General features: G+C 41.3%; 1 protein-coding gene across 4 annotated transcripts in view; it reads left to right on the top strand.

Annotated features, from left to right (window-relative positions):
- The first annotated feature begins 5,197 nt into the window (after nt 1–5,197).
- The window catches only part of RUFY1 (RUN and FYVE domain containing 1), a 40,910-nt gene continuing 18,528 nt past the window's right edge, over nt 5,198–27,579 (top strand). The window contains exons 1-5 of one of the 4 annotated variants that reach the window (XM_072630725.1): nt 5,198–5,920; nt 21,775–21,948; nt 22,809–22,926; nt 24,458–24,559; nt 25,799–25,922. In XM_072630725.1, coding sequence (XP_072486826.1) covers nt 5,653–5,920; nt 21,775–21,948; nt 22,809–22,926; nt 24,458–24,559; nt 25,799–25,922 — 786 coding nt within the window. In that variant the 5' untranslated portion in view covers nt 5,198–5,652. Of the gene's footprint in view, nt 5,921–19,515; nt 21,344–21,774; nt 21,949–22,808; nt 22,927–24,457; nt 24,560–25,798; nt 25,923–27,579 lie in introns of those variants that run through there. The other 3 variants (XM_072630726.1, XM_072630728.1, XM_072630727.1) reach the window with 3 other exon arrangements.

The raw sequence follows: 27,579 nt of genomic DNA, 5'->3' as shown, positions 1-27,579 counted from the left end.
AATATCACTTTGGCAACTGTGTAGAAAATGGATTAGAGAAAGAAGAGATATGAAACCAATGGAAATGGCCAGTAGAGACAACACAATGCAGACATAACCACCCACCAGAGAGGACATGCCTAGCAAGTACTATGTACCTAGGGAAAAGTCTTACCTAGTGGAGACCAGAGATACAATGAACAGCAGAAAACAGAACCCTGTTATATCACCAAAGAACACAAGCAGACCTGTAATGTCAAAGGCATGAATTGCTCTGGCCACTAGCATCCCATATCCCCTACATGTATGTCCTTTGAGGGTATGTTCTAGCCACACAGTTTCCTAGTGTGTGATCCTCTGCATATATTTTCTGGCCATGCATGTTCCCTACATAGGTGCCCTCAAGGCATGTTTCCTGGTTCCCCCATGTTCCCTTCTCCTTTAATGCTATCTGGGACATTTCAAAGTTGAAGTAACAAAGTTACTGGGCTTACAGCCAGCAAACATCTTGGAGTTCATCTGTAGAGAACCTTGAGGGTTTTGAAAGAGCCCCTTATCAAGAGCTCCCCTCCTCCAAGGGAGAATAATAACTGACTTGAGAAGTTAAGTGCGATGTTGTTCTCAGGTGCATGTCCTTGAACTCGGGTGTTGAAATTCCAGGAATTGAGGCTCCTGTACACGGGATAATATTCCAGGAAAAGAGGCTATGAGGCCCCCCTTGCTACTAATCACGATCTGTTCTGTTCTCATACCTTGATCGCTACCCCTATGGTTTTTTACTGTATAAGTACCCTGACCCCTCTGATTTGTTGGCTCAGTACGTCTAGAATAAACTCGGCTTGTTCAGACTGCTGTGTCCTGCCTGTCTTTTCATCTTGGCTCTGTGAGCCCCATAACCGCCCCAGACCTGTCTGACTGCGCTGGCCTCAGCATTCATCAGCCCAAGACAGTATCCTGGGTACAGCATTTTCACTGATGATCTTGTCCAACTCTTCCCACAATCCCATTGTAAAGATTAGGAATCTAGGGCCCAAAGAAGCAAATGAAAAACCCACGTTCCTGATATTCAATCCCACACCCTTCCATTGCACCAAATTACCAATACGTGCATGCAAATATCCTCATTCTGATACTTGCTTTCAGTTTCCTTATCTATAAAACTAAGCTAATAATAATTGTAACATCCACTTCACAGGATTTGTGTGTGAGCTATGTGACATTTGCTCCTACAAGAGAGTCTTAGGTTGCGTGATTCAAGTGCTGTCTTCTTGAAACCTACTATGGAAAGAGTTTGAAACTGTGGATGAATGACAGGTGGCATGCAATATCTAAACTGGCCACCAGATGGCTCTATTTGAGTCCCAAATCCGGAGACCTTGCAGGTCCCTTTTTCTCCTATCTGCACCAGTCAGCCCTTTCCTAAGAGACTTCTACCACACTGTTAAGCAAGACAGCTCAGAGTGACCCTTTGCTTGACAGGTCTAAAGTTAATCTAAAGAATGATTGAGAATATCGCTCAATATTGTGGAATAGAAAGAAAATCTACTTTTTCTACTTTGCATACTAGGATCACAGGGTTTATTGTAAATAAAATCAATCAATCAACATTTATTAAGTGCCTACTGTGTGCCAGGAACTCTGCTAAACACTGGAGATACAAAAAGAGGTAAAATATTGTCCCTGACTTCAGAGAACTTACAATCTAACAAAAAGAAACCCAGACCAACCTCCTAAAACCTGCAGGTCCTGGAATGAACAGGTGAAATGAAGTATGCCCTAGCCATCTCAGACTCATGGGCTAAAGAAGATGGGTGAGTCTCCACCAGCTCCCTGACTTGTGGGCACACAAAAGTCATGCTGCCTGCTTATTCTCAGTTGCTTAGGAGTGGTGCTGATCACAGCTGTAATTTTTTATGTACCAATTTCCCTCTCAAGCACAGGGGGTGAAGCCTTCAGCTCTTTCTCCTCAGAGGAAGTTCCAGCTCCTAAGAAAGAGCATTGTGAAAAAGCAATGAAGAAAGAGGGAAAGAGCAGAAAAAGGTGGGAGGCAGGGATATGTAAATAACATGCAGAGAGTTCCTGTTTTAAAATGTCACTTGGATTTTGGTCCCCAGATCCCACTCAGGGCAGGACAGGTTCCACTGTCATCTCTCTGCTCTAGAGAAGGCAGGGGCAAGCTCACTTCCCACAGTGCCTCACAACTTTTCTTTGCCTCCTTCCACAATAGTAAGAACTAATGTTTATATGATACTTACTATGTTCTGGGAACTGTACTAAGTACTTTATGATTACTATTTATTTCATCTTCACAATCCTGGGGTGTAAGTGCTATTATTACCCCCATTTTACAGTTGAGGATACTGAGGCAAAGAGAGGTTAAGTTCAGGATCACGCAGTTAGTAAGCATCTGAGGTCAGATTTAAACTCAGGTGTTCCTGACTCCAGGTTCAGTGCTCTATCCATTGCTCCACCTAACTGGATCTCAACAGAGATTTTTTTTTAATGTGCAGAAGTACCAGGCTATGATTATTATTACCAGAGACCACAAGAGTAGGAAATTGTCTATGAGAAGTGATGGAATGAGCCTCACATAAGAACTGAGGCTTGCTCCAAGCTCTTGGTAACTTTCCCCATCAGTGCTATTTCCACCAGACCTATCAGGGGTTCCATACCACAGTGTACTATGTGAATTAAATCTAGTATTGTAAAACAATATTTCTCAAACTCAAACAGAATCTGAGTGTTCCCATGGGATGTGAATGGAATTTCCATGAACAACTTTCCATGAAAAAACATCAGTGATGTTTATATTTTTCCCTTGTAAAATATTTAAAATAATATTCTATATGTGGCTAAAAAAAGCCTGGCAATTTTGAGATAAAAGAGACTTACAGTCCTCTATTTTGCTTCCTCATGCCCCTTTTTTTTTATCCCAAGCCTATTCCTGTTCCCAAGTCCCAGTCTTCCCCAGCATGGTACAGAAGAAAAAACCTTCACATTGGAGTCGGAAGCTTTTGGTTCAATCTTGCCTCTGTGACTGTGGACAACTCACTTAATCTCCTTAGATCTGTTTCAGCATCTGTAAAATGAAGGGGTAGGACTAGATGTCCTCTAGATGTCTAAAGATGTCACTTCTAGTTCTACAGCCATGATCCCAGTAAGATAGACACAGACAGACAGATACACGCCGATTCTAACTCTAACCCTAAATGCCTCCAGTTCTAACCCTAACTTCCAGTTCTACAGCCATGATCCCAGTAAGATTAGGTTTTTTTTTTCCTAGTGCCTTGGAAACCATATCCAAATCAGCCTGGGAAAGACTCCTGGAAACCATTCAGAAGTCCCCTACTTGTAATCCACAAGATGGCGCCCAAACCTCAGAGTTAGTGCTTTTGTCACACATTCACTGGGAAAGAATCCTGTCAAGTGAGAAGGCTGGCTTCTGACCTTGTTTATATGATGATTAAAGAATTGTAGTTTTAGAGCTAGAAAGAACTTAAAAGATGATTAGCCCAACTCCTTCATATTACACAATGTTTTCCCAGGTTTTTTTGGCACTGGTTTAAAATGTCACAATGTCTTTTATTGGTATTGAAGCTAAAGCTGTATCCTCTGACCATTCCTTCAATGTTGGGGGTTGAAGGGGTGTGAAGGGGAGACTGAGCTTTGTGGTGGCAAGAAACAACAGGGGGAAGCAAATGTACGGTGAGGGCCCCTTGGTCTGCTAAAGTCTGCAGAACAGGAAAGTCTGAGAAAGGAGTTACAGAGTAAAAGAATGGTTTTGTCCTTTTTATTCCTTAAAAACTGGTGTAAGGGACCAAAGTAATCAACAGAAAATACTTGCTTCCAAACATGAATCCTAAAGAAAGACCTTCTGTAGAGTTACCTCTCACCCATCACAGAATTCTTTGCCCCTTAGATGAAACCTCCTGTTTATTTGAGGAATCCTCTACCTGGAAAGAGGTTTAGGGAAGGAGTAGTGGCTGTGCCCCATGCCTGGAGTTCTTCATTCCCCCCAGCCCATGCCCTAGTTTCCCCGATGTCCTTCAAGAGTTTGTTCAAATTCCACTCATTGTAGAAGGCCTTTCTTGACTCCCTCCACAATTATAGTCTTCCTCTCTCATACTGCCTTCCATCATGTCCATATATATCTTGCTTGTACCTATTTATTTACATTGAATTGTAAGGTCCCCATTGAAATGTAAGGTCCTTGAGAGCAGGGCCAATGTTTTTGGCCTTCTAGGTATCTGCAGCTCTTAGCCCAGGGTCTGAAATAGCAAACTTATTGACTAACTTTAAAATGCCTGTTGGGATAGGAAGCTCACCACTTACCTAAGTAGGAAGACTATTCAGTTTACCTGAAAGGGAGTGGGGTAAGTGTAACAAGTTCGGACCTCTCTTAAGATCAATTTGACATTTGAGTGGAGGATGGAACAGAGAAGAGACTAGTGGCAGGTCAACCCACCAGCAGGCTAGTGCTAGAGTCTAGAGGGGAGGGAGAGAGGGAGAGAGAGGGAGAGGGACAGGGACAGGGACAGGGACAGGGAGAGGGAGAGGGAGGGAGGGAGGGAGAGGGGGAGGGAGGGAGAGGGAGAGGGAGGGAGGGAAAGGGAGGGAGGGAGAGAGAGAGAGAGAGAGAGAGAGAGAGAGAGAGAGAGAGAGAGAGAGAGAGAGAGAGAGAGAGCGTGTGTACATATATATATATATATATATATATACACATACACACACACACACACACAGAGAATATATAGACTAGACTGTAGTCTAAGCATGAGGTGGCGAGGGCCCGCATCAGGGTGGTGGCTGCATCAGGGGTGAGAAGGGAGCACAGGGCAGGAATGTTACCAAGGTGAAAACGGGCCTTGGCAACAGATCCGATGAGAAGGGAGGGAGAGTGAGGAGCCCAGGTGAGCAGGAAAGTGGCGGTGCACGCCCTAGACAGTCCGGGGAAGCTGGGCGCTCCCTCCTGTTTTAGAAGCAGTTATCAAGCATTTATTCAGTGCCTACTTGAGTGCCCACACTTGGCACTGAGGATACAAGGACAAAGCCAGAACCGACTCCGGCTCGCATGTTCACACTCTTTCGTCCCAAACCTCCTTCTCCACTTCGTGCTTCCCAGGCTGTTCTCATGCTCCCCGTCTCCCCCTACATGGGCCCTCTTCGGGGCTGGTCATCCGAGGGACGGCCAAAGGTTGGCCTTAAATCCTGGACGGGCGGAGACGCCGGCGGCCAAGCACCCCGGAGAGTGGGGAGGGCCCCGGGCTCCGCCGGACGGCCGGGGGGCCGCGCTCCCACACCTCCCACGGCAGCCCGAGGTGCCGCTCCAAGCGCACGGGAGCCTACACCGGCCGCCTCCGTGTTCCTTGCCGCCTAAATGATGCCTTGAGGTCGCTGCCCACTCCGGGTCCGGGGCCCCTCACACTCACTCCTGCCCTCCTCGCTCCCCAAAGTGCCCTCCTCTCCCCACGGCCGCAAGCGGCTCCTAAAGCTCGTTTCTGCCCGCGCAAGCTTGCGCACTCCATCCACCCGGGAAAAAACAAAGCAAGGCTGGATGGCATCGTCCTGGGCGCTGGGCGCAGCTGGTGGCGGCCCCGGGCAGGCGAGCGGGCGGGCGGCTGGGGCGGCCGCAAACCTGCTTCCTCCTGACTGGGGTCAGATGACTGGGTAAAGATGGCCGATGGGGAGGCGGGTGGCTCCCCGGGCGCGGATCCGCGGGAGGACTTCGAGATCGTAGACCGGACCCAGATCCCCCCGGCCAGCGAGGTGCGCGGCGAGGCCCGGGACGACGCGGGCTGGTCGCGCCCCATCCTCTCGCTGGCCAGGAAGGCGTCCGAGAACTTCTCGGTGAGCTGCGGCCACGCGCTGCGCTCCGCAGCCTCCTCCGCCGGGCTCCGCAGCAAACTCCCCGGCGGCGGCGGGGACAGCCCGGCCGGCCCAGGTAAGCCAGCGAGCCGGCGGGGTGGGACGGGAGGGGAGGGGAGGGGGGCGCTGTGCCAGCCCCGGGCCCCCCGCCGCCCTGCCAGCGGCCGGGCCGAAGTCTTCCCTAAAGAACTCACGCACCTCCCCGCACGCCCCCGGCCACTTTCCCTCCTCGGAGGGCGGAGGGGGCTGCGGAGATCGTCTGCCGGTCCGACCCAGGGTTTGGTCAGTAGGGGAAAGGGATCGGGATACAGTTTAAACAAAAGGCTACAGTAACTTTCCAGTCCTCGTTAGGCCCCTGTACCCAGAAGTTTAAAAATCCCCCTGTCTGTTAACACATCCTGACGGCAGGTGGGGTGTTCTCCCAGCCGACACTAACCTGTGTGACTAACGCATTAAATGTTGATGGAGTGGAGTGAAGATCCTTGCTTGGCTTGGTGTCCGTCACGTGCGCTTAACGCCTTACCTGCTCGGAAATGCGCGGTGCGTCCAGCAGGGCTGGACATCGCACCGGTGGAACCCAAGTGGGCCCGGGGCCGGGAGGGCAGAAGCGGGGTCCGAACCAAGGTTCCTGATTCCAAGGCCCAGGCTCCTTTCATGACTCCGCACTGCCTTCAGAAACATGGCCAAGCTATCCCTGGAAGAGGCAGAGCAGAGACTCCGCGGATGTGGGGATATCGGACCGCTTCTGAGGGGCCCCCGAACTCCCAAGTCCTGGTAGCCTGTGATCATGAAGAACCAAAGTTTTCCACTCTGTATTACGCGATTATAACTATATATTACATGACTGAAAAAGAACCAAACGGTTCTAAAGAAGTAGGTATAAAGCACTAGATGGGGGTGGACGATGCAAAAATCCTTCTCTTATTTGACTATTACTCAGGCTTTAGATATATTGAATCACAGTATCTTCCTGTAAGAAAAGGCCTGAGAGGTCATTTAGCCCAATCATTCTCCAATGGGTGAATCGCAGCATCTGAACTCCCTTTCAATACCTCTTGCTTAAACTTCATCAGTGAAGGGAGTACATGACCACTGTCATCTCCTTTGATTGTATCACTAGGAGATCCCTATAATGTGTTAAGGAGCATATACTAATTTGAGATGACTGAATAGTTTTTCATAGGGAAAGAAAAGCGCAGGGTTTGAAAGGATGAAGGTTGGGAGTGTTGGTTCTATAATGAGAGGATTTGAGCAATTCAGGAAAGTAGCAAGTATCAGGAAGCTCAAGAAAGGAAGGAGACAGGATACAGAAAACAAATTTTCCTTTTTATTTTTCTTTAAAAATAATTCTTCTGTCCTAAGTATGACCAGGTAGGATTTACACCAGGAATGCAGGTCTGGTTCAATATTAGGAAAACTATCAGTATAATTAACCATATTAATAACAAAACTAACAGAAATCATACAATTATCTCAGTAGATGCAGAAAAAACTTTTGACAAAATAACACCAATTATTAGAACACTATTAAATATTAAAAATATTAATATTAAATATTTAATTAAATTATTAAATATTTAAAACACCAGAGAGCATAGGAATAAATGGAACTTACCTTAAAATGATAAGTAATGTTTATCTAAAACCATCAGCAAGCATTATCTGTAATAGGGATAAGCAAGAAACCTTCCCAGTACAATCAGGTGTAAAGCCAGGATGCCCATTATCACTTCTGTTATTCAAGATCATACTGGAACTGTTGTCTATAGCAGTAAGAGAAGAGAAAGAAATTAAAGGAATTAGAATAGGCAGTGAGGAAATGGAACTATCACTCTTTGCAAATGATTTGGTATCCTTAGAGAATCCTAGCAAATCAACAAAAAAACTGGAGAAAATAATTAGCAACTTTAGCAGTTGCCAGATACAAAATAAACTCACATAAATTGTTAGCATTACTATATATTTCCAACAAAGTCCAGCAGCAAGAGATAGAAAAAGAAATTTAAAATAACTATAGATATTTAAAATAACTATAGGCAATATAAAATATTTGGGAGTCTACCTGCCTAGACGAACCTAGGAACTATATGAACACAATTACAAAAACTTTTTCTTATGGCCCTCCTTAAACAGGAGAAAAGTCAATTTAAATAATTTTTCATGAGAACATTAACATTATGAAAAAAAACAAATTTCCATTGATATTTAGATGTTTGAAGCTTGTTTAAACTATATGATCCATGAGGCCAAGGAGCAAGTGTTATCTAAACTTTGTATCTCCCCCAGCACCAATTTGTTGAATTGAAGTTTTACAGAAATGGAAGTACTATTCACTTAGCTCCTATGCAAATTAAATGGAATGATATACATCAAAAAATTAACTGTGACCATGTTTATATGTGCTTTCCACACCCTCCCTTTTTATTTGGACCCTTGACTTCAGCAGTATGCGAAACTTTTGGTATGGACTCCTCCTCCAAATGATGTGTAACTTAGTCTTTCAAGAGTTGCCTAGGGCACTGAGAGGTTATAACTTATGCCAGGTCACACAACTTGTTATGAAGCAGAGACTGGACTTAAATCCACGTCTTCCTGATTCAAAGGTTGGCCGCCTTTTCAAAATTCAGGATGCTTATCATTTTTTAAAATTTTTATTTATTTATTTTTAGTTTTCAGCATTCACTTTCATAAGATTTTAAGTTCCAAATTTTCTCCTCATCTCTTCCCTCCCCCAACCAAGAACCCATAATTTGATATAGTCTCTTTATATATTCCTATTGAACCTATTTTCACATTAGTTATATTGTAAAGAAAAATTAGAACCAATGGGAGAAACCACAAGATAGAAGAAACAAATAAAATAAAGGAAAAAAAGGCAAATAATATGATTCAATCTTCATTCAGACTCCATAGTTCTTTTTCTGAATGTGGACAGCATTTTCCATCATGAGTCTTTTGGACTTGTCTTGGATCTTTGCATTACGCAGAAGAGATAAGTCTATCAAAGTTAGTCATCCCACATTGTGGTTGTTACTGTGTACAGTTTTCTCCTGGTTCTACTCACTTCACTCAGCATCAGTTCATTCAAGTCTTTCCAGGTTTTTCTGAAGTCTACCTGCTCATCATTTCTTACAGCAAAATAGTATTCCATTACATTCATTAACTACAATGTGTTCAGCCATTGCCCAACTGATGGGCATCACCTCTGTTTCCAATTCTTGGTCACCACAAAAAGAACTGCTATAAATATTTTTGTGCACATGGGTCCTTTCCCCATTTGTATGACCTCTTTGGAATATAGATACGCACATTTTTGTAGCCCTTTGGGCATAGTTCCAAATTGTTCTCCAGAATGGTTGGCTCAGTTCACAACTCCATCAACAATGTACTAGTATTCCAGTTTTCCCACATCTTTTCCAGCATTTATTATTTTCCTGTTTTGTCATGTTACCCAATCCGATAGATGTGAGATGGTCCCTCAGAGTTGTTTTGATTTGCATTTCTCTAATCAGTAGTGATTTAGAGCATTTTTCCATATGACTAGAGATAGCTTTAATTTCTTCATCTGAAAACTACCTGTTCATATCCTTTGACCATTTATCAATTGAGGAATGACTTGTATTCTTATAAATTTGACTCAGTTCTCTATATATTTTAGAAATGAGGTCTTTATCAGAGATACTAGTTGTAAAAATTCTTTCTCAGTTTTCTGCTTCCCTCCTAATCTTGGTTGTATTGGCTTTGTTTATGCGAAAACTTTTTAATTTTACGTTGTAAACAGAAGATAATTTTGCATTTTGTGTTCCATAATGTTCTCTACCTCTTGTTTGGTCATAAATTCTTCCATTCTCCATAAATGTGACAGGTAAACTATTCTTTACTCTCCCGGTTTGCTTATAGTATCAGCCTTTATATCAAAATCCTGTACCCATTTTTACTTTATTTTGGTATACAGTATAAGATATTGGTCTATGCCTAGTTTCCACCTTACTAGTTTTCCCAGCATTTTTTTGTCAAATAGTGAGTTCTTATCCCAGAAGCTGAGGTCTTTGGATTTATCAAACAAATTATTATATTTGATGACTATCGTTTTATACCTTATAACTTAAACCAATTCTACTACCTGAAATATCTTTCTCTGTCTCCCTCTGTTCTAATGCCTTCTTCATAAAGATTTTCCTGACCCTCTACTAGCCAGAAGTAATCTCTCCCTCTTCCAAACCTCTATAGTATTTGTTTTTATCTATCTCAGTATAGTCCACATGGTAAGGATTTATTATTGTTGAACCAGATGAATTACTCTGGAAAGTTAATCTGCTGCCAGAAGCAGTGGGATAAACCTAGTTATATTAAGTACAAAGATTTGTGATACCAAGGTATATCTTATATACTAACACTCCTAATGAGTGAAACATTCATTAAACAGGTTAATGTCACAGCTCTGGAATCAGATGTGAGTTCTACACACAGCTCTGCTGCTGCTAGCTTTGTGACCTTGGACAAGTCATATAAGTTTTCTGGGCTTCAGCTTTCTCATCTGTAAAATAGGCATATTAGTACGTGTACTGCCTCGAATTGGTGGGACACCTTTTGGCTTGCTGTGTTGAATAATTACTTCACTCTTACAATGTATTTCATAGTTATATTTGATTTCCCTACCAGAATGTGAGATCTTTGAGGACAGTGATTGTTTTCTGTTCATCTATATTCCTTCCACAAGTCCTCATCAAAGCCCTAAATATAGTAGATGTTTAAGAAACATTTGAACAAACTCCATTTCTTGGAAGAGCTGTAGCTTCCGTTAAAAAGTGAAATTGCAAGATTATCCTTTTTTGTGAGGCCAGTTACTTGCCCCAGATGTCTTTGACCATTTCATGTAGTGAGATTTGAAATTTTAATAGAGTGTTTTTCATTTGTGAAGTCTACTGTAATCTTTAGAAGATTAACTTTCATGATATTGCAAAAATAATGGTGTTTTTTAAGAAGCAAAAAAAAATCACTTCTATGAAAGTTTTATTCAAGCCAGTTTTTCATACATTGGTTTGTTTTTAGTGCTTAATATGTGGGCACATCTGTTGTTTTTCCAGTTTGGTAAGTTTTTATATTTTGCTTTCTGACTAATAAGCACATTTAATTCAGTTACCCTGGGTAGGTGAATCCTTTCATTGTGCTGAATATGTGTGCAAAGCTGTTGCATTGAACCAATTCAATGAAAACTTCTTTACACAAAGGTGCGTTATGATAAAACATGGAAAAAGTTGTCATGAATTCAATATAGCAGATATTTACAAAAGTCTACTCCTTGCTGGGAACTGTGGGAGATATAAAAGAAATTCTTAAACTCCCTCTCTCTGCCTAGTTTATGACCCTCTTGAGAAAAGACACATATTCATATGAAACGGTTAAACTTCCATGTAAAGCAGGGTATAACTAAGTTCTAAAATGAAGGCTGATGACAGGAGGAGGTCATAGTGATAAAAGCTATATGAACCTTAGGGGAAGGCTTCATGGAAGAGGAGGGATTTGAGCTTGCCCTTGAAAGTGGATGAACAAAATATAATTAGGAGGGCTTTCCAAAGATCTTTCCAAAGATCATCATGAAGAAATCAAGGTGGCAGAAAGTAAAGCAAAGGGCCTAACCCTGCTAGGAGCAGTGGGAAATAAAGTTGGCTAGACAGGATGAGGAAATACTATGATGGGACTGAATCCAGAAGTAATTCCAATTTCCTTATATAGGTAACAGAGGTGTTTTTGAAAATTGTACTTTAGAACAAGGGTTCTTAATCAGGAGTCCACACAGCCCTAAGGGCTCTATGGTTAGCTTTCAGGAGGTTAATGAACTTGGATGAGGAAAAGAAAATCATACATATACAAAAGAAACAGTTGAAACAACAGTTCTAACATAAGGGTTGATCTTTATTTTTACTAATTTCTAACTGAAATTTAGCATTTCCTTTAATTATGAATATAGGCAGCAAACTGTAGTAGTATTAGCAGTTTCTGTGTTTTGTCTCCACCAGAAATCACAGATAGTTCCATATCACATTAAAGTTTTACAGATATCTTGAAATATCTTTTACACTCATCACTACTTCAAAAGTACTGTAATTATTTGACTTACCACTAAGTCACAGATAATGGAAGTCTTCCTTGTGTTTAGATATTCTTGCAATGCAGCTGACAACTGTTAAGGCCCACTAGCGTTACCAGACTGCCAAATGGGTCCATGACACAAAAAGTTAAGAACTCTCAGATAATTCTGGCAGTAATGTGAGGGAGGATTAAAATGGAGAGTAGGCCATTGCCATTAGCCCAAGTACTAGATACTGGGAAGCTAGGGTAATAGCACTGGGAAGCTAAAATAAGGGATAGATGAAAGACATCTTGAAGAAACTCTTTTTCCTCCACTGTAAAATGAGATTGGATTAAAAAACCAGATTGGACTAACTGGTTTCTAAAGTCACTTCCAACTCTGCGTTCTGTTAAGCCTCTAAATTAATAATTTGTGGCTGACTACGTATAAGGGATAAAGGAGAGGTAGCTGTGCTCAAAATGTTATATTCAAAGAAGCAGTGATAGCAGCCAAATTATCATCACCATATTTCTGTAATATGGTAATAAAGACCCTGGGATTTCATAGACTCATAGGAAAGTATGAAGGGAATTTAGAAATCATCTAATCCAAGCCCCTCATTTTCCTTTCTAGACCATAAGCTACTTGAGGTCAGGGATCATGTTTCTATATCTACCTTTGTGCCTAGTCTAAGACTTGGCACTTGGTAGGAGTTTAATAGGGGCAGCTGGGTGGTACCATGGATAGAACACTGGGCCTGGAGTCAGGAAGATCTGAGTTCAGAACTGGCCTCATACCCTTAATAGCTGTGTGACCCTGGGTAAATCACTTACCCTCTATTTGTCTCGGTACCTGATCGACAAAATGTGGACGTGCTGGACAAGGAAATGGCAAACCACCCCAGTATTTTTACCAAGAAAACACCATGGATTTTGTCCATGGGATCGCACAGAGTCCGAACAGTAACAACTGAATAATAACAAGGAATTTAATAAATGTGAGTTCTTACCTGAATTGCAAATGAGGACATATCAGAAATTTAATGAATTCAACAAATATAACTTAAGTGCCTACTGTGTACACTCAGTACTGGGGTGCTCAGTGCTGGGGATATAAGATGAAAACACAATCCATGCCCTCAAGGAGTTTACATTCTGTTAGGGAAAGTAACTTGACCAGGGTCACACACCAAGTTAGTGGGAGAGTTGGACTTGAACTGAAGTTCTTAAGTCCCAGGTCAATGTTCTTGCCACTAAGTTCACTACCTTATCTTCTATCAAGTGTCATTTGTAAATGTACACTTTTTATAGATAGATGATTTTGCATTTTGAAGAAATAAGTAGTAGAGCAGTGCTTAAGCTTTTCACCTAGTAATTATGAATGCCCCAAAGGAGCTAAGACCTTAATGGCCTCTTTGGCTATTGTGAGGTTAGAAATAAGGAGCAGAGAGTACTAGTCCTGGAGCTGTGTGTATTCATCCTTCATTGCCGAAGAAGACCATGCCATCAGAGAAATGATGACATGACTTGCGCTTGACTTTGTTTTTGAGTGAGGGAGGGCTGTGCAGGTCACCAGTCTCACTTTCTCCTTGTGAGCCATCTGGATCCAGTGACCAGATATTCATCAAGATGACTGGAGATAACCCAGGATGAGGCAATTGGGGTTAAGTGACTTGCCCACGGTTACACAGCTAGTCAGTGTCAAGTGTCTGAGATGAGATTTAAATTCAGGTCCTCCTGACTCCTGCACTGGTGCTCTATCCATGGCATCACCTAGCTGCCCCTGCCACCAGGAGCTATGATATTCAGGGATGGGAAACCTGAGATAAATACTCCAAATAATATCTAATTCATTATAATATAATATAAATTCATTATAAGTTACTGTGGGTATAGAAAAATAAATCACAGTGAAAATTAAAATATAATCAATCACCTGAGGGGATGGTGAATTTTCAGAATTTAGAAATATGAAAAGGATTTGCACAAGGGCTTTATCTTAATATTGGGGAAGGAAATGGACTTGTAGATAGTGGTAACATTGTCTCCTTAAGGATTAGGGCACACTACTGGGCTGGATGCTTGTAGTTTTCTCTCTGGGATAGACTGACTATGCACTTAGCCAAACATAAAAATTAGGAGGCCCTTACACTGTTAATTAAATAAGAAAGCTAAGGTTTCTAATGAATCTCTAATCCTACTAAGAGAAAGAAAGGGTTCCTCCTTGCAGTCACTTTGGTAAGGAATCATGTAGGGTAGATCCCAGAGAGGAATTTATCCAGGGAAATATAGTACCTTAAGAGAATATGGCCTTAGTTCCACTTCTCCTTTATTTCTGAAATATCCTTCAGAAATTAGGACAAGCTTGGCTTATCCCTTGCATAAACTAGTTCCAAGGCAGCTATGAATCTCTAAATTTGGAGGCCATCCCCTCTGATCCCTGAAGAAGCCAGGGCTACTATGGGGTTCCCACTAGAGGTCTGAGCCTATTCCAGAATGAAATTCAGGGATTTGGTTTGATAGAACTTGTAGGATCTGACAGCCCTCTGGGATGGCTACAGAACTCCCCTGAGCAGTTCTCAGGGGTGGTTTAGAAGCACTCAAGGATAAGTGAGCTCTCCTGGGTTCTTGCAAATATAATGGACCTGGTGGGACTTCTGTCTTCCTAGATCCTTGAAGGCCTTAGGGTAGGGATATTGGGCATTATCTGCCCACATGTATTTGCCATTCTTCTTAGTGGTAAGTGGCACAGGAATACTGAAAGACCCTTTTGAAGTACTGCTATTCCTTTTCTGTTCAACTAAACCACTCTTCAAAGACTGAAGAAATCTTTAATCATTCCATTCCATGAAAAAAAGAGGACGGTCTTCAGATGGCTTTTCTTAAGATGCCGAATGATAAGCAATAACTCTCAACCTTCCACACCCTGTCCAATTTACCTTTTTCAACCCTTCCACCTGCTGCAACTCAGTTTTGAGCAGAAAGGCACTATCTTTCTCTTGTTGCAACTCTTTCTGAAGAGCTTGTCTTTCCTTTTTTTCTGACTTCAGCTCTCTCTCGAGACTGGAGCATTGTTTGTCCAGCTGTTTGTGCTGGAAAAAATAAGAGGATGAATCACCAGACCTTGTGGTACAGTGGAAAGATTTGGAGCCAGAAGACCTGAAACTTACCTGTGAAGTGTACAGATTATTTAACCTTTCTTGGCTTCAGTATCTTTATTTATAAAATGAGAAGATTGGACTAAATAACCTTCCCAGCTCTAAATCTTTGATTCTATAGAAATGATCTGTACTATATTTCCCAGCAACCCCTTAAGCCTTAATTTCAGAAACACTAATCTAAAATGCCAATCTGCCTCTTAAAGTATGGTTGACATTTATTTCAAATATCATTTGTCCAGATTGTTCAGATCAGGATGTAACCAGTCAGTTCATTTTGGCATTTATGACACTGCTGAAATATCTAATACAAAGGTAAACTACCTAACTCCTGTGTTTGGGGAAAAAAATGTTCAATTCACCAGTATCTGAGTGACCGCGGAGCCACATTATTACCACAGTTTATCTGTATAAAACAAGTGCAATTACTGAACTATTTCATCTTTTATGGTTTTGTAATAGCTTTCTTCTTGGCTAGTAATAGCTTTAGATTGAGATTGAAACTTTCCCCTAAGAACTTAGCATTTCATCATAGTGTTTCATCATATTTCATCATTGCTCAGACACACTTGGACAATATTAAAGGTTTGAAGGAGGACAAACTTCTCAAAGGTCTTTCAGTAGCAAAGAAACAGTAGCAAAATTCTTTCACCTTCCATATATGTGGTGATTTTCCACCTCACTTCTTTAACAGTCATTTCTTAGCAACTGTGTAAAAATAGCCAGATTCCTCTCAAGTCTTATGAAGTAGATTTTCTTTATACACATTGTATTATATCTTACACAATACATTTTAAAGGCAAGGCCTCAACTACTTAGATTTTAATATCCAAGAGTGTTGTTAACTCCCTTGCTTGGTCTCTTATTCTATAGCATTCCACTTATTCCATAGTATTACTTACCAACTTTGTTAAGTACCAATTTTATATTTTAAAAATCTACCATAATGACAATTTCCCCTAAGAATATAATACTTAATTACTGGACAATATCTGTGTAATAATTTGTTGATGTTAATCCTACTTGGTAATCCATTTCTGCTCCATAAGATTTGTGAATCTTAGCTTTAGCAAAACATTCATCAGCATTCATCCAGAAATGTGGGCCACAATTTCCATTTTTACTGGTTCAATTTCTTCCTCAAAGCACTTTTCCCTAAAGAGAAATTACTCATCTGTATAGTTGAAGACATTGCCCTTGGGAATTGTTAGTGCTCTGAATATCAAAAAAAGATAATTCTAGCCCCAAATCTACATAAAATGTCCTATCATTTTGTCTTAAGTTCACATACAAACATACTCATGAAGTGAATCATCAGTAGTTCCCATTTAATATTTTTTCCTATGAAATAAATCCAAATAGTCCACATTTTCCCATCTATATTTTGTTTCTATTTTTACTCTGTATCGTTTTCTTTCTTCCTTTACAATATTTTTTTTAACATGAGAACCTTTAGCAAACTTCTTAAACAAATTTTCCTTTTGAAGATTCAAAGCTCATTTTCTTCCTGGATTTGAGATAGGATAAGTGGCATCATTCCTGTTTTACATTTGGGGAAACAAGGAATATTCAAGTAACAAAGATGACACAGCAAGAACTAAGATTCTGACTTTCACAAGGCTAATTTATACTGAATCCAGTCCAAGAGGCATTTATTAAGAGCCTATTATATGCAACACACTGTACTAGGCACTAGATACAAAGACAAAACAAAAAATAACTGACATTCTACTGAAGGGATGCAGTATGTAAACAGTTAAATATATACATGATATTTGAGGAGAGAGTAGTTAACAACTAAAGTGATCACAAAAGGTTTCTAATAGGACGTGGCATCTGAACTAATCCTTGAAGAAGGTAGGGATTCCTAAAAAGAGAATCAAAGTAGGAGTGCTGGAATTCTAGGCATAAGGCAGCCTGTGCAAAGGCAGGAGATGGAAGACCAAGTTCAGGGAAGTAAGGAAGATTACCTGTAATGTAAACTACATGAAGAAGAAGACGAAGAATATAAATAAATTGGAAGGGTAAACTGGAGTCAGATCGTGAAGAGCTTTAAATGTCAGACTGACACACTTGTATTTTATCTGAGAGGCAACAGAGCCACTGACAGTTTTTGAGCAAGGAAATTGATCAGACTTGTGCTTTAGGAAGATAATTGTTGCTGGATTGTGGAAAATGGATTGGAATGGGAGCTTTTTTAGGAAACTTGCTATAGTCCAGACAAGAGATGATGAGTATCTGAACCAGAGTGGAAGTCATGTGAATGGAAAGATACACATGTGACAGGTATTGTGGAACTAGAATCTATAAGATTCAGCAGCTTATTGGATGTGGGGGGTGGGGGAGAAGGAAGAGTTGAGAACAATGCAAAAGTTGTGAACTTGAGTGACTCAAAGGCTAGTTGCACCCTCAACGTTCATATAAAAGTAAGGGTAGTTTTAAAGGGAAAGTTCAGTTTTGAATTTAGATATCTCTGGGACTACTTGTTGATGCCCAGCAGACATCTGAAGTTGCAAAACTGGCACAGAAAGATCTGAACAGAGTTGTGCCATAGAAGCCCAGAAAGTATGCTGAAAGAATTGATAAACACAAAGGATTCAAAGAAACTTGATACAGATCAAAGTAATCAGAACAGAATAATTTGCTCATTGACCACAATCATGTAAAAGGAACACTTTAACTCCAAAACTCTCAATGCAGTTACCAGTTTTGACATCTGACTGTGTCATATGTTTCTTCTCAGAAGAAGTGGATTAAATGTGTGTAATGAGGCATACACTGTCACATCTGGCCAATGATTTGCTTAGCTATGTGTACTTAGTTACTAGGAGAGTTGGGTGTGGGGGCTGATAAACACTCTCAGAGACTGCAAATAGGTCAAGAATGATGAGACCACAGATAAAGCTGTCCGATGTAGCAACTGAGAGACCACTGGTAACCTTGGAAGAGCCACTTCAGTTGAATGGTGAGGTCAGAAGCCAGATTACAAAGAGTTTTTAGAAGTTGTGGGGAGGGAAAGAAGTGGAGGCAGTGAGTTTCAATGGCTTTCTATTAGAGCTTGGCTATGAAAGACCAAGGTATAGTACAGTATCTTGAAGGGATAGTAGTCAAGTGAGGATTTATAAAGGATGGGAATAGACCTATGGATGTTTGTTAACAAGGATGAGCAAGTGGATAGGAAGAAACTGAAAATTAGTGATTAAAGGGTCAAAACCCAGCCCTCCTCCAAACTCTCCTTTTTATCATTGTCACCACATTTACCAAGTTGTCTTCAACTCTTCTGTGTCCCTATTCCCACTCCATCATCGAGTCAGATGCTAAATCCCTTCTGAAGTATTCCCTCACGTAAGTCCTACTTCCTTTCATATACCCAGCACTCTAATTCAGGCCTTCATCACTTCTTATCTGTACTGTTGCATTTAGCCTCCTAATTAGTCTTCCTGCCTCTATTCTATCTTCTGCACAGTTTCCAAAATATTTCATAAAATAATGGTCTGACCATGTTACTCCCCTGCTCTGGAAGCTTCAGTAGTACCCTATTGCCTCCAGAATAAATTTAATACAGATGCTTCCGGTCTTGCATTTAAAGCCTTTCACAATTTGGCTCTAACCCTTTCTTTTTGGAATTTCACATTACTCCTTATAATGAGAGAATTTTGCATAGTGGAGAGACAGCCTTAAAGCCCAAAAGACCTGGGTTCAAGTCCTGCCTCTGACACATACTGGCTCAGTGACCCTGGGCAAGGCACAGAATCTCTTAGCAACTCTCAAGACTAAAAGTAGCTGAGAAGGAGCCAACTCACATTAATAGAGTTTCCTTACTTGGGAGTTCACTGTAATTGAAATCACAGGTCTGTCTAGTCTGTATGGCCCTCTTGCAATTCTACATTCCTGCCAAATTGTCCTACTTACCATACCCCACACAATATATTCCACCTCCCCCATAAAAGATGCTGATCAGCCGTAAAGCCACAGTCCAATCTTCAGTTGTATCACTGCCTCCCACAGTCCTTTAATACCAGACTAAAGTAGAAGAAGCTTCAGAAATCAATGTCACAAAAACCTAGTCTGTTCATCATGCTAGAAGAATCTTAAAATAGGGCTGGTTCAGTATTAGGAAAACTATTAGCATTATTGATCATCTCAACAACAAAACTAACAAACCACATGATTATCTCAATAGATGCAGAAAAAGCTTTTGACAAAATACAACACCCATTCCTATTGAAAACACTGGAGAGCAAAGGAATAAATGGAACTTTCCATAAAATAATAAGCCGTATCTACCTCAAACCATCAGCAAGCATTAAATGCAATGGGGATAAGCTAGATGCATTTGCAGTAAGATCAGGGGTGACACAAGGATGTCCTTTATCACCACTGTTATTCAATGTGGTACTAGAAATGTTAGCTGTAAGAATAAGAGAAAAAGAAATTGAAGGAATTACAATAGGCAATCTTTAATCTTAAAGTGATAGAAGTAGAAGAGACCTTAAGGAACATCTAATCATGCCTCTCATTTAAAGGATGAGGAAACTCAGACTGAAGGTAAAGGGACTCCCTGGAGTTTACAATTATTCAGTTGAGATGTTCATCCAGTCTTTGGGTGTGGGGGCTATATGTTCCTTCCCTATTAAAACAATCTCTTGCCAGATCAAGATGATCCCGTAGTTTAAAGGAAACAAATGCATGTAGCTCTTCTGTTAATGAGAAGAGAGGAGCTTGACTTCTACAAGTAACCGGACCCGATGTGGCCCTTCAGTTAGTGAGTGCCTGGGCCATGGTTAAGTATTCAGCAGACGCTTATTTCTGCCTGTGCTAAATGGACGACTAGAGGAGAATTTGAGGAGCAGGGTGCTGCTGAGGAAGGGCAAGCTTGTAGCTGGCTGAAAGAGGGGCCTCAGACCCAGAACTGGGCAGGACCCAGGAGGCCCCGCAGCCGAACCCCTTTCATGTATCAAATGAGGAAACCAAGGCTCCGGGAGGGTGGATAACTGCTAGACCAGAGTCAAGCTGGAAAGGATCTTCTCTGAACCCAGGTCTTCTGTCTTAGGAGTCAGGGCTACGCTGCAACGCCTCCCCATCTTCCAGCAGAGGGCTGAGGGAAATTTCTACTTCAGTGAACATTCATTAAGCGCCTGCTGCGTCCCCGGCCTGGAGGCTGGGGGGAGGAGAGTTCGTAGCTAACGCGAGGCTGTCGGCAGAGGCCCCGCCCCTCCCGGGATGGGGAAGGGGCTTGGCGCTGAGCTCAAGACCCCCGCCCTAGGCCCGGGAGGCACCCGGCAGGCCGGCCCCTGGTTGCTAGGCCTTGACTAAGTCTCCAAATCCGGGCTCCGTTTCGGTCAAACTCAGGGCAGGCTTTAAAGGAGCTCAGCCGGCGCCGCGACACTGGCGGCCTGATCGAGGGACAGGAATAATTTCCTCGGTCCCGTGACCCCCAGAACGCCATGGCCGCCCCGCCTCTTCCTGAAGAGCCTGGGCCCACCCAGTGCGGGAAGGCACCATGTCAGGACTGAAGCCGGAGGAGAACGTAAAATGGCGCCTCCCCGCCTTTGTCTCGCGAGACTCGCGGGGATTTCCCGCAGCGAGAAGGGCGTGATTCTCCCTTCTGCAGCCCCAGTCCGTCTCGCCCCAGGAATTGGAGGTGGGATGATGTCCCTCCCCCGCCCTTGGATTGGGGAGAGCATTGCGTCGTGCGCAAATCTTTGTGTTTTCATTGGTCAAGATAGTAAGGCTGCTGGGCCGGACGTCCAATCCCGAGAAGGCCCTGGCGAGCGTGAGGCTGTCTCCTAGGCAACATGCTCTGACCGCTCGGGAGAAGCCCCCGGAGTAACAGCCGTTCGTCTTTTCTCGGCTTTCGGGGTCTGTGGTGGGGCCATGGCCCGGGTCTTGTCCCTTGGTGTTCCACAGCGTGCCTGGCGGGTGGGAAGCTCAGGGAGTGGGGTGGACTCGGGCCGGAGGCCAGCCGGGCCTCTTAGTGGGGGAGCTTAGAAGGAGGCGGCCGGACCCGGAGAGAGGCCGACCCTAGGGGCTGCGAGTATGCAGGCCAACGGGCTCTGCCTGGATAGAAGCCGGCGCCTGAGCGGGGCCTTGGGCATGTCATCCCCCGCCCCCTCTCCGGGCCTCAGTGTACTTCTTTGTAAAATGAAGGGGTTGAACTCCTGACCTCCAGGGCCTTTTGGCAGCGCTTAAAATCCTAGGATGGGGTTAGTTCCCTAGAGGCATGGCGAGGAAAATTCTTGTCAAAATGTTTAAAGAAAAAGCACTTTGTGAGTGCGGTTCTGATTTTGTTACTGTTACTAGTATCGTTTGTTACATTGTTTCTTTCCATAAGGGGGGGGGAGCTGAATACAAGAAGTCTTTTATTATGATCTTTGGTTTTTAGGGGATGAATTCTTTGGCAAATTTATAAACTGAGAAACTTTGGGTAGATGTGGGATGGAAATAGGGGGAGATGAGAAGGTTCCATGGGAGATAAGACCGAAAAAGCAAAATCAGACCGGCTTGCTATCAGTTTTTTCAGAACATATGTTGTCTATTAGGCTCGATCCCGTATTTAATGTGCGTGGTAAATATGTTAGAATCCCAGAGTGCATAATGCAAACTCCAGCAGTCCATGGAACTAGGTTTTGCATACCGCCAGGTGAGCTCATTTTTTACTAATTAAATTAAGCAAGTAATTGATTCTTTTCATCAACAGCTACTAAAAGCCAAATGATGGAAGAACGCTCCAACCTGATGAATATGATGAAGCTGAGTATTAAAGTCTTGATCCAGTCAGCCCTGAGCCTAGGTAGAAGCTTGGATGCAGACTACGCCCCTTTACAACAGTTCTTTGTGGTGATGGAGCACTGTCTCAAACATGGCCTGAAAGGTGAGCATCCATGTATTGTAGAATATAAGAATTTGGGATTTAGTTTTTAGAATGCTTTGAAGAGGTGTATTCTGTTGATAGCAAGGATTAAAAGGAAGGGTTTTCTTCTAAAATAGTTTAACTGTAAGTACCTATCTTTTCAAATATACATTCAGTAGATATTTGTTTGAGTAATTAGCCTAGAAATCCCTTAGCTGCTCTAGTTGTTTTGTGGGTTTTATTTTTCTTCTTACAAGGTATTGCCCCTTACATGTACACACCAACCCAAAAATTATGTCAACTACAGAACGTAGTGTGGTATAATGGAAAGATCACTAAAGTAGGTGGCAGGAAGACCTGGCTTCTAGTCCTGGCCTACTGTCCTCCAAAGGAAGGACCTCAGTTTTCTCATTTGCAAAATAAGGAGGCTGGACTGGGTGATTTTTTTCTTTTTCTTTTTCTCTTTGGGATTGAGACTCCCCACATCAGCCAGGTTGGAGATGCAGTAGCCATTCACAGGTCTATTGCTTTGATCTACTCCATTTCCAACCTGAGCTAGTTCACTCCTCAGGAATCTTGATGCATTGTCCCTATCCAGGGAGTCTCACTATCTTGGTGCTGGCCTTAGTGGATACCTGATGGATTGCCTTAGCCTACTTCAGCTTGGAATTCCCAGGTCACTTGATCCATCAGCTTCAACCTCTATGAATCAGAAAAGTGCACTACCACACCAGGTGACTAGGTGATCTCTTAAGATTTCTCAGAGCTCAGGATAATCAAGGATTTATGAAATAATAATGATAAAGTACTATTGTGGGTTGTGGTTTTGTGGGTTAAGGAAGTTTTACCCTATTAACAAAATGTTGTGTTTTCCCTTATAGTTAAGAAGAGTTTTATTGGCCAAAATAAATCTTTCTTTGGTCCCCTGGAGCTGGTGGAGAAACTTTGTCCGGAAGCATCAGATATAGCTACTAGTGTTAAAAATTTGCCAGAATTAAAGTGAGTGAGAAGTACAAATTTTTGGTTCAAAAAAAATTTTCAGTCCTATAAAAAATGTTCACTGTTTCTGCAAGTTCTTCCTAATGCACATAAACAATATTCAGCTAAACATAACACAGTTAATAGGACAGCCACTGTATTTAGGCTGCACCCCAGAAAGGTGAGACAAATCTGGGAACCCTGTGGGTTTCTGTTTGTGCATTGTGTCAGATGAGTAGATTAGCCAAGACAATCTCCAATGGCGCTTCTGTTTCTTATCAGCGTAGATGTTCACACTGCACTGTCACCTTATTTCACCATCCTCTGAAATCTTAGGAAAAGATCTTTCAGATGTATTGGTTTCATTTTATAAATTAGTGGGTTGCTGAGGGTAGGCTGAAATGTGACACAGTGGACAGCACCAGCTCTCAGGTCAGAAAGCCTGGGTTCACTTCCTTTCTCTGATGCTTACCACCCTGGGCTTCAGGTTACTCCTGAAAATGAGTGGGTTAGATGTATTCTGACCATTCAGTTCCTGAACTATAATCCAAGAATGAGGGCCTAATTTTAGACTCTAAAATATAAAGTGTGTGTATATGTATATGTCCTGATCAAGTTTGGGTTTACATGCTAATGCTAATTGTTCTTTCTAATGGAACTCAGATATGTTATCCTTGTGTATTTCCACAATCAAATGGGAAACAAGTCATTGATGTTTGGCATAATCTTATAAATACAGGGTCCCTGAGAAATCAAGTTGGCTAAATTCCAGTCATTTTAAAGAAAATTTTATCAATCACCTTGTTATACATGTTTTCTTAAGAAACAGAAGTATTGGGGAGGGGGTTTTTGTTTTGTTTTGGAGTTTTTTTTCCTTTAAGGCTGTATAATAATTTTATTGCTTTCAAATATTGGCCTGAAATTTTGACAGAAATTCTAGAGGCTGTGTACTGTATACATAGTCCTGTGCTAATACACTTGTGGCATTTTAGCCAATGTATTTTACTGTCAGACAGTTTCAGTCAGACTGGAATTTTCCAGGCAGATTTTATGGCTGGTCTGCATATATCTTAAAACTGGACTGAGCTTTTCTCCTCCTTCTAGGTTTTGTGTTTACTGCTATAGTTGCCAGTGTTCTTGTTAACTAAATTGGGTTGAATATTAATCCCAGTTTTGTAAAAAGATAACCGCTTAGGATAAACTTATTTAAATCTACTTTAGAACGGTTTTAGTTTTGATATTTTTCTCCCTGTTGTTTTATGATTTCTATTTTTAAGTAGCTATTTACAACCTATTTAAGTCATAGAACTGTTGTCCCATGATTAAATTCAAGGTATCTACTTATTTTTAATTTTATTAGAATGTTTATATCCTTATATTTAAATCTGATATAATTCTTTCAGGGTCCTGGAGAAAATTCTGTATGTAGTGGAATGTTTTTATCTAATTATATTTCTTAAACATGAATAAAATTTACTTTGGGGTCTTTTGGTTTTTTTATGTTTTGGGGGGGTTTTTTGCTGTTGTTTTGATCCATCTGTTTTGATTTTAGGACAGCAATAGGAAGAGGAAGGGCTTGGCTTTATCTTGCACTCATGCAAAAGAAATTGGCAGATTATCTGAAAGTGCTTATAGATAATAAGCATCTTTTAAGGTATCTTATGGTTTTTTAAATTTCTCATAGCTGTCTAATGTTTGATTAAAAATGTCCCTTTAAATGATTTTTATGTTAGGCAAGAGTCTATGATTTATGGTTCCTAGTCAGATTAGCATTATTAAGCTTAGAAATCCTCTATGGCCATAATATCAGTAGCAATATTTGTAGTATAATCTTAGAGTCAGAACAGTGTTGGGGAAATAACTTTGTGATTTAAAAGTTCGGGGTCTGGTCTTGGCTTTCACGCCTAACCAACTGTGTCACGCTGGGGAAGCCATCTAAATTCTTTGAGCTTCAGTGTCCCTGTCTTTAAAATGGAAATAATATTTTGCACTACCAGCCTTAAAGGGCTATTATGAAGAAAAGGTTTTGATATCCCTTAAAATGCTATAGAAATGTGAGCTGTTACTATTACCTAAGGAATAGCATTTACTGTATAGCCATAGTTCAGTATTAAATCTTTCACTTATGTAGCACAGGCAACATTCTGAAAATTTGCTGTGAGTATTAATAATGGCTGTTTGATATCTTGTTAAATTATAGAATTGAAAATGATTGGTCCTTACTGCAATGAATAATTGGGAGAAATCATGATTGAAGCAGAGAGGGTAATATAGGTTTTATGGTCATTTTTATTGAGATAGAAAAAACTTTCCTTATAAGAAGATATCACTACCTTGACCAGTCAACAGAAGAAATGTCAGCACATAAATGTCAGACGATTTTGGCATAAAATCCATATTTATGGTGTCTGATAATTTTACATAGGCCCGATACACCTTTGACATTTGTACTTATGTAAATAGCACCAGAATATCTGGCTTTTGCTTCTTCTGATCACCTGTGGCCAATGGAAGAATTTTCACCAATATTTGTCCAGTTGCTACAGAGGTGAGGGGATGAGGGGAGAACCCACTTCTGGAGGTTATCATTCGCTGAAAGGTCATAATAGTTTTCATAAGCATGTCTAAATTGTTTAGTTCCTATCACTAGATAAGCTAATGTTTCTAGTCTCTTTTATAAACCAAGAAGTATTCATTGTGCCTTTAATCGGGCCACTTTGAAAACCAAGTTTAAGTATTCACAAATATAATTGGGGGAAACTTTCTAACTTATATTAGACCAGCATGCCAAGTTCGGCTTACATACCTAAATAGCAGCGTTATTGTTAAATACAGTTTGCCTGTTATTGCCATTAAACTAATCATAACTTTGGTGGTTACTAATCTCTCTTAGTGAATTCTACGAACCTGAGGCATTGATGATGGAAGAAGAAGGAACAGTAATTGTAGGTCTGCTGGTGGGCCTTAATGTTCTTGATGCTAACCTCTGCTTAAAAGGAGAAGATTTGGACTCTCAGGTGAAATAGAATTCTTGCTATAGATGAAGTGTTTGAGTCAAACCAGTGTTGCTTACTAGTTGTGAAGACATGCATATGGATGGGATACGCTTGGAACAAATGACAGTTTGGAAATTTAAGTTATAGGCCCAGTGTTTTAAGTGTTTCCATATACTCTGTAACATTTATCAGTGTATTAATTATTTCTTATTTAAAGGCCAGAAAACGCTTTCCTAAGCTACATTAAGAAAAGAAAAGCATGGAGAAGGAAAAAGGTAGTAGTTCCTTTTCTGCTCTGACCCAGCTGGAGCTGGAGTACTGTGTTCTTTTCTGGACACTGGACTTCAGGAAAGACATTAACCACAACTGGAGTCTTTCCAAAAGACAGCACGTGTGATATGAGAAAGACTAGAGAACATGCCATTTGAAGATCAGTAAAGAAAATGGAAATGCTTGACCTATTTAGAGGGGATGAGAGGGTATTCTTTTAAGTATTTGAAGGGTTGTCATGTACAAGAGGAATTATAGATTAGACTTCTAACTGCACAGCCAGCCCTAGAGAGCTGAACAGGAATAGTAGGGACAAATTGCAGAGAGGGAAACTTAGCTTGATGAAATGAAAAACTTCCTAAGAATTAAAGCTACCCAGAAATAGAATGGGCTACCTGCGTATATAGATTTGGAGAATACAGTCAATATGAAGTGGAGATTCATAGTTTCACATAGAATCCTTTTTTGTGTGTTCTGCTCTGTACATAATAGAAAGGCTGTTTTTTGGTGTTTAAATTCAGAATAATTTCTTTCTCTTCTTTGCATCCCCTTCACCCCTCCCCCCCAAAATAAGACAGGTATGGAGAGTCATGAGTTTCTCCTTAGTAAAAGTTGAATGGCCAGTGCCTAGGGTTTTGTAGAAGGGACTCTAGTACTGATTATACTAGATGACCTTGGAAGCCCTTTCTAGTGCATAGATCCTATGATTCTGTAATGAAAATTGACTCAACTTCAAAAAAATTATGTCTAAATTGGAGCATAAAGCCATTTAATGGAGATTATATTACTATATTTTTCTTTTAGTGGAAAAGGATTCCTTCTAGTGATATGGGTTCTCAGGGTATATGTATGAACTCACTTCTGAGCAGTGTACAGACAGATGTCGTCCTTCACTCCTTTCTGTTCGAGGGCTGTGCAGAGCATCCTCTTCTCTCACAATAGTCTACCACCCATTGCCATGAAAGCCTTCTGCAGCTAGGGCTCAGCAGCCCTTTTCCTCATTCCCAAAAGACTCTCAAAAGACAGGGAACTTCCTGAGAGTTCCCAAGGTATGGCCTTGGGTGACTCATGAAAAGTTCTCTGCCAGACATAGCACCATTACCACTTTACTATAAGCTACTGACAAGTATGGAGAAAGTCAGAATTTTTCCCCACTTCTTTAATACCCAGGCTAACTTGATTCAAGTGGAGCTTTGTTCTCAGAATATTTGTGAGTCAAGATATATTGAGTATAATACATTAAAAAAAAACAACACAGACAAGCCATAAGATCTCCAGAGTTAGAGGACCTAAGTTTAACTAGCACCTCTGGTGCTTACTCTAGGTATGGGTATTTGGTTGTCATTTAGCCTCCCTGAGGGGATGGACTAAATGACCTCTAAGGACCCTTTCAGCTCTATTACCTGTG

This window comes from Notamacropus eugenii, chromosome 1, assembly GCF_028372415.1.
Source record: "Notamacropus eugenii isolate mMacEug1 chromosome 1, mMacEug1.pri_v2, whole genome shotgun sequence".
NCBI classification, from domain to species: Eukaryota; Metazoa; Chordata; class Mammalia; order Diprotodontia; family Macropodidae; genus Notamacropus; species Notamacropus eugenii.
The sequence above is the reverse complement of the archived record's forward strand: the minus strand, read 5'-3'. Positions and strand labels throughout refer to the sequence as shown.